This window comes from Myotis brandtii, unplaced genomic scaffold (genome assembly GCF_000412655.1).
Source record: "Myotis brandtii unplaced genomic scaffold, ASM41265v1 scaffold573, whole genome shotgun sequence".
In the NCBI taxonomy this organism is placed as follows: domain Eukaryota; kingdom Metazoa; phylum Chordata; class Mammalia; order Chiroptera; family Vespertilionidae; genus Myotis; species Myotis brandtii.
This window is the reverse complement of record NW_005370145.1, coordinates 254,161-264,520: the sequence shown is the minus strand read 5'-3', so window position 1 is coordinate 264,520 and position 10,360 is coordinate 254,161. Positions and strand designations below refer to the sequence as shown.

Below are 10,360 nucleotides of genomic sequence, written 5' to 3'. Positions count from 1 at the left end.
CACCTCGGCCCCGGGCCGACAGCCCAGGGTCCAGCGGGGACTTCAGCACCCAGAGCCGCCCCTTCGGCGCCTCCACCTTTTGTTTGGGAAGCGTCGCCGACAGCACCGGAGGGAACGGCCTGGACTCCGGGGATCGCCTTTGCCGGCCACTAGTCCTCGGAGCGTAACCTGTTCCCTCTGCGGAGACCCTCGACCGCCGGAGGGGCGATCGGTGTTTGCCTCGGGTGATAAAAACTTCGCAGTCACTCGACCAGAAACTGTTTTGTGCTTTGGGTGACTTATAACTGCAGCCCCAGCCGTCTGGTGGGCTCGCCCCTCGAAGTTTCCTTTGCTGCCGAGGCTCCTGCCCGCGCCCCTCGTCTTTGTGAGGGCGGAATGGCCAACTCGGGCCTGCAGCTGCTCGGCTTCGCCATGGCCTTGCTGGGCTGGGTGGGCCTGGTGGTGTGCACCGCCCTCCCGCAATGGCAGATGAGCTCGTACGCGGGCGACAACATCATCACAGCCCAGGCCATGTACAAGGGGCTGTGGATGGACTGCGTGACGCAGAGCACGGGAATGATTAGCTGCAAAATGTACGACTCGGTGCTCGCCCTGCCCGGTAAGGCCGAGGTGGCAGTGGCCTCTCCTACGCCCGCCCTGTTCTCTCGGACAAAGGGTGGCGCGGGGTTCGGTGGAGGAGCCGTGCGCTCTGGTCTGACCGAGGCAGACGCCTGCGGCCTCTAATCTTATCGACCGATTAGGCGAAGCCGCAAACCCCGTGGCCTCGATAGTGGGGTCAGACCCGGGCCGAGGCCGTCGTCTGCGGCCCGAGCGGAGCCTCCAGCGGCCGCCTCCGCGGTCCCTTCCCCCTTCCCCCTGCCCAGGGCAGTTTCATCGAAACCCGGGCGCCCCGGGCGAGTCGCAGAGCTGAGGCAGGGCGGGGCGGAGCTGGAGGCCCCGGAGCCGGGATCCACCCAGAACCGCCCCGGCCTTGGGCAGCCGCGGGCTCAAAGGCTGGGGTGGTCCGAAGGCTGCTGCCTCCCGGTAATGAAAGGCCTCCCTCCTCCCTCGCAGCGGCCTTTCAGGCCACCAGAGCGCTCATGGTGGTGTCCCTCGTGCTGGGCTTCATGGCCATGTTCGTGGCCACGATGGGCATGAAGTGCACACGCTGTGGGGGAGACGACAAAGTGAAAAAGGCCCGGATAGCCATGACCGGAGGCATCATTTTCATCGTGGCAGGTGAGTCACAGGTCCAAGGTAGCCTGAGGGCTCTGAGGAGTCAGGGCGGACGGGGTGCTGGTTTGAGGGGGTCTCACAGTACCTACATCCTCCTTGTCTCTCTAGGTCTGGCTGCTTTGATAGCTTGCTCCTGGTACGGCCAAAAGATTATCACAGACTTTTATAACCCTTTGGTCCCCATGAATACTAAGTAAGTATGGGAGTCTTGCCTCCCAAGGGGACAGGTCTGGGGTCTGGAGAGACAGGCCAGGGTTTCTGACCTCAGTCCCCTCTCCCCACAGGTACGAGTTTGGTCCTGCCATCTTCATCGGCTGGGCAGGGTCTGCTCTGGTCCTCCTGGGAGGTGCACTGCTCTCTTGCTCCTGTCCTGGGAGTGAGGGAAAAGCTAGGTATGGTGCGCCCCGCTCCTACTCTAAGCCCAGCTCTGCCAAGGAGTACGTGTGAGCTGGGACTCCGTTGCCCCAGCCTGGCAACCTAGACACTTGAAAGGACCTGGGGCAGAGCTCAGCCTGTGGGCAGGATGCGCAGCGGCAGCCCTGGGTCACGCAGTCCTGTACACCATGTACAGTTGTTCCCTGGGGGCTGGGGGGAGAACAAAGGAGGGGCGGATGTGCTTTTTGTACAGTAATAAAAAGTATGTTTTGGAAAGTAGGCTTCTTTCTTTCCCTTCAGGGCCTCTGCTTTTTTCCTACCGAGATCCTTGCAGGGAGCCTGGAACCTTAGTACACCTGTTTCAGCTAAAAAACAAACAAAATCCCCCCAAACCCCCCATTGAGTCTAACGGTGTGCCAAGCCACCCTGTTCCACCAGTTCATTGTTCAGGCCCCAACACTACTGACTCTTTAAGACTCAGGTACTTGGTTTCCTTAATCCATTGACATCTTCCAGTCCTTTCGACTCCCAACTCTTGTTTAAATAGCTACCAGAAAGTTTCTTTTTTAATAAAAAAATATTTTATTAGGTGTGTGTGTGTGTGATAGGTTTCCTAGTCTCTCACCTTTCCCTCTGCCCCCATCCTTTTTTGTTTTGTTAATCCTCATCCAAGGATATTTTTACATTGATTTTTAGAGAGTGGAAGGGAGAGGGAGAGACAGACAGAAACATCGATGTGAGAGAGACACATCGATTGGTTGCCTCCTGCATGCACCCTGACCAGGGCCGGGGAACCTGAAACCAAAGTACGTGCCCTTGACCAGAACCGAACCCAGGACCCTTCAGTCCGCAGGCTGATGCTCTGTCCACTGAGCCAAACCGGCCAGGGCCCATCCCACTTTTTGTCCTGACTGGACACTGCTCCCTGGCTCATGGGTCACAGGGTAGGGTCTCCAGACACAGGAAACAAAGATGGGGCAGAAACAAGGTAAGGCCAACTGGAACAATGGGTACAGGCCCAAGGTCTCCGCACCCCCTCCAATTCAGTCTAGTCAAATATCGAGGTCATCATCTGGGTCCTCTTGGTCCAGGTCATCATAAGCGTCTGGCTCATAGAAGATATGGCTGGTAGCTTGGCCTAAACCACGGCACAGTAGAGCCTGCTGTCTGAGAGAGAAGAATTGGTGCTGGTGAGGGTGGGTAACAAGGGTCCTATCTGAATACCCTACACCTGGTAACTGTGACTCTTTCTTTGTACTCCGTATTTTCTTGTTCCAAGTCCCTTTCTCTGAGCTCCTGGTTTAGTTATACTGAAGCACTATTTGGTCCTGGAATAGATACTCAACACCACTCTCCTAATAATACTCCTAGTAGCTTGAGGGCAAGGATCCTGCCATAGTCTTACTTCATGCACCCACACACAGGGCACAGAACAGGTATCTACTAAGCCCTTATTAACCTGCCTTTGCCCTCCCCATCTAGCTTCCTGTCCTGGCACTGTTGCCTGGAGATAGGGCCCTTTCCCCAGGGTCTTGTTCTGGCTCAGCTTAGACCCAGATGTGGGGCTGGGACCCAAGGCTGTAATGGAGAAAAAGGCGACAAAGGCGCTTTGTCATTGTTGGGGTATGGGTGGATAGAGAACCACTCCCCAGACTTGGCTCTGGAGATGGACTTCAACCCTTATAAAGTCTGAGGTTAATCAATAACCTGTTGTCACCCCACCTCTTGGGCCCAGATAGTGGGCTCTATACTTTAGGACCCAGGGATATAGGCTTCAGCCTTACTTTTCTGAGCTGAACTGGAAGGGCAGGGTCAGGCTATCTTTGGCTTCCTTCTCTTTCTTGGACAGGTGAAGGTTAAAGGTCAAGTGAGTAGTGGGATCCACCTGTAAGTACAAAGGATGCTGTCACTATGCCCCATCCCTGTAATCTCTGACCCCACCCCCAAACCTCTGCAGTTTTTATTCTTTTTGCCAGATCCCAACTCCATTCTCTTGTTCTGGCCCTGGCGCGCTTAGATACCGGGTGTGTGTGAGGATCTGGGTGGGGCTGGGACTTTGGGGGAGACCCCCCTTGTAGATCCAGGCTGAAGTCAGGCAGGATGGTGAACCATTGAATCTGGGGAAAAGAAAGGAGAGTATTAAAAGTTTTTTTCCCATCTTACTGAAGAAACCAGAGAGAACTAAAGACCTAATACCTTCAGCCCCAATCAGCTATGCAATTGCTTTCAGCTCTTGCTCTCTAACTCTCACCCCTCCTTCAAGCTGCTCCTTATGGACTTGTTCCTTCCCCCACTAGTAACCCCTCCCAGTCTTTTCTCCATTTCCATTTCCTGGAAGGCAGTATCTTTCATTGGTTAAGCTCACAGGATCGGAGTTTCCCAGGCTACAAAACAGGGGTAATAAAACTATCTCACAGGGTAGCTGTGAAGATTAAACGAGGAAAATAACAAAATGATGAAAGCACAGAGAAGTGCTTCATCACATCAGTTTTTATTTTGTCTTTTGTTCTTCCCCTCTGTCCGAACCCAACCTCTGGTCCTCCCAGGTTTCTTCTGACCTTATGTGTTGGACGATGTTGGGGCCTCCGATAGAGAATGTGAGCTGAGGCCTGGTCCCCTGTACCACTCAAGGTCACTTCAATCTGAGCAAGGGTGCTCAATGCTTCCACAGGGCCTGGGCCATGAAGCTCTTCATGTAGCAGGCCCAGCACACGCACATGTTCCACTGGGGAGCTGTTATCTGGAGAGGGACAAGAAATGCAGGTCACATAGGGCAGTAGGGAGCGTTTGGGGTGGAGGCCTGGGATCAAATAGTGAAGAGGAAGTAAAGAAAGAGAAGCAGGCCCACATTCCATCGCTTCTCCGCCACACTCCTGACTCAGTGTGTCCCCTTTCATGGCCCTGCACTGAGCTCCTTCAGCTCTGAACTCTCATGTACAGTGGAACCTCATTTCCTGAACTTCATTTGTTCCGGAAGGCTGTTTGAAAACCGAATCATTTTTCCCCCATTAGAAATAATGTAAATTTAATTAATCCCTTCCAGACCCCCAAATGATTCCGTTTTAACCTTTCTCATATATAGTACATGTCTATTGTACTGTTTAATCTATGAATACTTTAAAAACAAAAAGGATATGAAATGTAAAGGAAAATTTAACAAAAAGGAAAGGAAATGTACATCAAAAAACGGAAATTTTATAATAAGTATAAGCAGCAACAAAAGCAAAAAAACACAAAATATTCACAGCATAACATCCTGAGATTTTTAACAGTGGTAAACTGACTCATATTTGCATGTTCTCTCCTTTGTCACAGGAAAGATGCGTGACTCATCATACAGGTATCAGCATGAAAGGGGGGTCAGGTAGAGAAGTGGACTGAGGTAGGAGACATTCCAAAAACCAGGGTCCACTGTACTTTCTCACTCCAACGTAAATCTGATCAAGAAACCACTGACTACAACTCTCAGGGGCAACCCCAAGCCTTAAGGATGAATTGACACTTTCATCATCTGGTCCCTGCTTCTCACTTACTGAATTACTTGCAGCTTCTGGAACTTGCCAAGATCCCATTAGTGCCCTTAATTCCCTCCCTTTTGGGGAGCATTTACGAGTGCCAGAGCATTTACACTAAACACTTTACTGTAACATTTCAATCCTTACAAAGGTCAGCATTTTTGGGTTGAACTATATGAACTTGCTCATATTTGACATTTGACTACATCTGAACTACAAAAAATGGCAATCCCACATGTTCACAGAGGAAACTGAAGCACTGAGAGATCCAGTACCATAATATACAGCCAGGTGTCTGACTCCAAAGTCCATGCCAGTACCCAGAGTATACAGGGTGTGGCAAAAGTAGGTTTACAGTTGTTCAGATGGAAGACAATAAATAAATAAAAATACAAGAATAAACTCTGATTTCGTGTACTCACAACTGCAATCCTACGTTTGCCCCACCCTGTACTTCCTAGTGCCATGGGCCTGGCCATATCTGCCGGGCTGACCCCTTAAGGGCTCTAAGACAGTTCCTTATTAAAGGTACTCTGTACACGTTCCTTTATCATCATGGCTCTTTTTTAAAAATATATTTTATTGATTTTTTACAGAGAGGAAGGGAGAGGGATAGAGAGTTAGAAACATCGATGAGAGAGAAACATCGATGAGCCGCCTCCTGCACACCTCCTACTGGGGATGTGCCCGCAACCAAGGTACATGCCCTTGACCGGGAACCCGGGACCCTTCAGTCCGCAGGCCGACGCTCTATCCACTGAGCCAAACTGGTCAGGGCAATCATCATGGCTCTTATCAGATTATCTTGTTAACTACCTGTTTACTTGTCTGTATCCTTGATGAACTTTGAGCTCCTGGAAGACAAGAACCTGACTATAATAAAGTCTTTATCTTTCTATTATCTAAAATAATATCTAACATGCTCTATGTATTTAATGTTTGCTGAATGAATAAAATAGATGAATAAAAAAGAACTTGGAAAAGTGATTGGTAGGTGGCATTACAGAGAAGTCAAGAACTAGTATAAAGGTTAAAGAGATGAAAAAAAGGCCCGGCCAGCATGGCTCAGTGGTTGAGTATCAGCCTATGAACCAGGAGGTCATGGTTTGATTCCCAGGTTGTGAGCTTGATCCCCAGTGGGGGGTGTGCAGGAGGCAGCCAATCAATGATTCTCTCATCATTGGTGTTTCTATCTCTCTCATTCTCCCTCTCCCTTCCCCTCTGAAATAAAAATATACTTAAAAAAAAAAATGAAAAAAGGCCCTAGCTTGTGTGGCTGTTGGTTGAGCATTGACCCATGTACCAAAAGACCTCCAGTTCGATTCCTGGTCAAGACACATGCTCGGGTTGCGGGCTCAATCCCTAGTAGAGGGCATGTTGGAGGCAGCATATCAATGTTTCTTCTTCTCTGACTTCCCCTCCCTTCCTTTCTAAAATCTATAAAAACATATTTTTAAAAAAATGGTTAAAGTAATAAATTTAAAAAAAGAGATGAAAAAAGATCCACTTGGAGATCCCTGATATGTTGTTTCTTAGGGTAGAAAGGGTTATGTTCCTTGGCAGAGGGACATATATGGGGGGAAGTAATGAAGGAGGGTCTCACCAGGGCAGGAGTCCTGACGGCTCAGAGCATGCAGGGTTTGGCAGAGTGTGGTGCAGGGCAGGTGAAGCAGCAGCCAGCTAAGAGAATCAAGAGCAATGGTGACAGGACCAGGACCTGTTCTCCTGCACATTGCTCTCAAGACTCCCAGGGGCCCCCCAGGAAGGGCTTCTCCAGTGTTTGACCAGTTGAGAGGGTCTCTGAAGAGGTCATGGTAAACCAGCCTACAAAGAGAAAATAGCAGACAACATAATACTACCCCTCCCCCACTCCTGAAATTCATCCTCTGATCTTTGTGGCACTATTTTCTCAATTTTTACCAATATCTTATATACCAGTGAAAGGTAGTAACTAAGAAATAGAATATAGTGATTGAGTAAACAGACTTTGGCATCAGACAGCCCTGAACTCGAAGCCTGGGTTTGCTAACTGCCCAAGGTCACCTAAAGGATAAATTACTTAATCTAAGACTTGGTTTCTTCATTTGTAAAACAGGAATACAAACCTCTTGATATTTGGGACAGTGCTTGAAGCATACTAAATACTTGATAAATGTGAGCTGTCATCACTGTCAAATATGTCTTGAGTGGTGCCTATCTCTGGATGGATAAGGAGAAAGGAAAGAACACGAGACATGGTTCCAGCCTGTAGAACAGCTTAGCAAAGGTCACAAATTCAGTTATGTGGCCTACATATGATTAAGAACCACAGATAAAACAGCAGTTCAGGAAAGGGATACTGGTGTGGGCTAAAAATCCTGGGAAAGCTTCATGGTGGCAGAACTTGTTCCCAGACACCTCCTTTCTATCTTCTGTTCCCTTTCAAATGACATCTTAACATATAGCATCACCTCTCTTGCAATGACTGGTACAAAATTAGGGCTCAACAGACAGATATAAACTTGGTTATAATTCATGGAGCTACCTAGACCAGGAAGTAACCTTTCTTAATCAGGCAACATAAATGGGTTCAGGGACCTCCTGACCTGGAAGCTTGCCTCTACCCCACATCTGTAAGTCCATCTATAAGTGCCTCGAGTCCTTTTACATTTGTCCTAAACTCTCCATTCCTACTGCCATTCCCTCAAGCCAGGTCTGTCACCTCCCACCATTATGCTCTAAGTTCATAAGAATAGAGATCCTATCTGCCCCATTCACTGCTCTATCTCCAGTGGGTAGCTGGTTCACAACTGGTGCTCAGTACATACCCACCTGAGCCAACCTGGATTACTGCAATAATTTTCCCACCTGGTTTCCCTATCTCCAGGCTGCCCCCTGCCAACACTTCTCAACACTGGTCACTGAATCTAACAGGAATGATGATACTACCCTCCCAAACTTTCAAATGACTCCTCACTTCCTTTACAACATCTAAATTCCTTTTCAGACTCTGTAAGACCTTTCACTACCAGGCATCTTTTTGTTGTTGTTGTTGTTAATCCTTACTGGAAGATATTTTTTCCATTGATTTTAGAGAGAGCAGAAGAGAGGGAGGAGGGAAAGAGGAAAATCTCCATGTGAGAAAGCCACATCAATTGATTACCTTCCAAATGCACCCCAACTGGGTCGGGGAATGTACAACCCAGGTCTGTGCCCTTGACCGGAATAGAACCCACGACCTCTGGGTTTGCAGGCCAATGCTCTAACCACTGATCCATGCTGGCCAGGGCTATCAGGTATTTTTTTTTTGTTAATCCACACTCCAGGATATTTTTAGAGACAGTGGAAGGAAGGGGGAAAGACAGAGAGAGAAAGAAACATCAATGTGAGAGAGACACACCGATTGGTTGCCTCCTGCATACACCCTGATTGAGCCCTTTGATTGGAATTGAACCTGGGACCCTTTAATCCGCAGGCCGACGCTCTATCCACTGAGCAAACTGGCTAGGGCTCAGATATCTTTTTCTGTCTGACCTCAGTAAGCTCTTCCATCATCCATGAACAGGTATGCCTTCCCCATACATCTCTAACTGTGCATATGCTGTTCCCTCTGCCTGTAGGACAAATCCCTCAGTAGTGTGCAGTTAAGTGTTGATGCAAGTTTGGAATCCAGATTCTGAATAACTCAAAAAGGCAGAACAGGTTTATTTTTCTTCTCCAGAACAGCTTCTAGTGCTAAACTTGTCTGTTGGCTTTTACCCTCTACTTCTTTCACATTCTATCATTTCTGCTGTGGATTCTCCACATACTCACCACTCCTTAACATTCCTCTTGCTCATTCAGCCTCCTGAAAGATCCCTATCTATTCATTCAACCAATAAGTAGCTGCTCCTACCTACCGTTAGACAGTCATAACACAGGAAGGATGGGCCAGGTACAGAAAGCCCCAGATGCCTAGCAAGGGCAGAACTGGGAGAACAAGAACCTCACCTCCAGGATAAGCTGTCCTCCTCTATCATATCAGTTTGGATGCCTGACCTTTTTTCCCTAAAGATAACATCTAGGCCTCAGCTGTATTGCAGCTCCAGGCCCCAAAAAGCAGCAAAACCAGACAAGTGACCCCCATGGCTGCCTCAGGACCATTGACTAATGACCCTGCTCTGGCACGGACCAATCAGTGGAGACCAGAAGCCTGAAAGGACACACCTGAAAAGCTGATGAATATTCTATTAAGACCCTCCCCTAAGACCTCCCCCAAGATTCCCAACTGCAAGAAAGAGATACATTCACTCAGGAAAAAGGACCCAGCACCCCCTCTTCCCCAAGGGAACACGCCAGAGCCATTCCCTTCCCCCTTCTTTTCTCCAAGGGACCCCACCAGACTTGCAACCAGGGGAGCAACGGGCAGTGGCAAATCGTCCGGGGCTAACCCCCTGACCCTGTCTCCAAGGCCCCCTTTTCTCTGACTTCTCAGTGGGCCAAGCAGCCCAGCCCAGGCGTTCCTGTTGCTTCTTCTAGGCCAGTGGTTCTCAACCTTCCTAATGCCGCGACCTTTTAATACAGTTCCTCACGTTGTGGTGACCCTCAATTTCATTGTTACAAATTTAACATAATGAAAGCATAGTGATTAATCACAAAAACAGTATGTAGTTATATATGTGTTTTCCGATGGGGGTCGCGACCCACAGGTTGAGAACCGCTGTTCTAGGCCCTTCCTGGTTTCACTGTCCTCAGTGTGGCTCTGCTGCCATCCGAGACCCAACACCCTAGGCTTAGTGCTGTGTCGCACTTCCCTTTGGACATCCCCATTCCCCAACCCGTTTTCCTACATAAATTCCACTTTTCTTTACTCACCGCCTGACGCGGCTGTTTAGCCCAAGCATCACGGACGGGAACCCTTCCCACGCCAGACCCCAGTCTTGCTGCTTTAAGGGACATTCACATCCAACGGACTCTCTTCCAACCTGCACTTACCGGCTGTTGGTACCGGGATCAAAGCCTTCCCGAAACTCCTCCTCGCTCACTTCACAGCCCAGGACGTGGACCCGCTCCCCCCTGAGGACCACAGGAGGCGGATGTCAGAGGGGCCCGGGCCGGCTTCCGGGGGGCGGGGGGCCGCGGATACTCACCGCAGCGCGGCCTGCCGGACGAGCGCCTTCAGGAGGCTGCGCCCCTCCCACTCCACCGAGTCTGGGGAGAGCGACGGGCGGACAGACAGCGTGAGAACCAAGGCTTCCGCTTTCCGGACCGTCCCCACCACCACCCTGGGCTGTGAC

The 10,360-nt window shown here is 49.6% G+C and overlaps 2 protein-coding genes across 2 annotated transcripts; one reads left to right on the top strand and one right to left on the bottom strand.

Moving 5' to 3' along the window:
• Positions 1-6: 6 nt before the first annotated feature.
• CLDN7 (claudin 7) lies at positions 7-1,866 on the top strand. The gene is made up of 4 exons (XM_005878727.2): positions 7-598; positions 1,054-1,218; positions 1,324-1,408; positions 1,500-1,866. Exons 1-4 carry the CDS (start codon positions 376-378, stop codon positions 1,660-1,662), a joined length of 636 nt encoding a protein of 211 aa, XP_005878789.1. The 5' UTR covers positions 7-375; the 3' UTR covers positions 1,663-1,866.
• Positions 1,867-2,408: 542 nt separating this feature from the next.
• On the bottom strand, positions 2,409-10,356 carry ELP5 (elongator acetyltransferase complex subunit 5; the record flags this gene model as incomplete). Its single annotated transcript, XM_005878828.2, has 7 exons — positions 2,409-2,757; positions 3,375-3,475; positions 3,612-3,707; positions 4,149-4,330; positions 6,709-6,929; positions 10,059-10,139; positions 10,214-10,356. Coding segments are annotated over 7 exons (939 nt in total), but the record flags the coding sequence as incomplete, so codon positions are not given.
• Between the last annotated feature and the right edge of the window lie 4 nt (positions 10,357-10,360).

Coding starts and splice junctions, on each gene's coding strand:
- CLDN7 (XM_005878727.2), top strand. CDS start 376: ATGGCCAACTCGGGCCTGCAGCTGCTCGGCTTCGCCATGGCCTTGCTG. Junction 599..1,053: donor CTCGGTGCTCGCCCTGCCCG/GTAAGGCCGAGG, acceptor CCTCCCTCGCAG/CGGCCTTTCAGGCCACCAGA. Junction 1,409..1,499: donor TTGGTCCCCATGAATACTAA/GTAAGTATGGGA, acceptor CTCTCCCCACAG/GTACGAGTTTGGTCCTGCCA.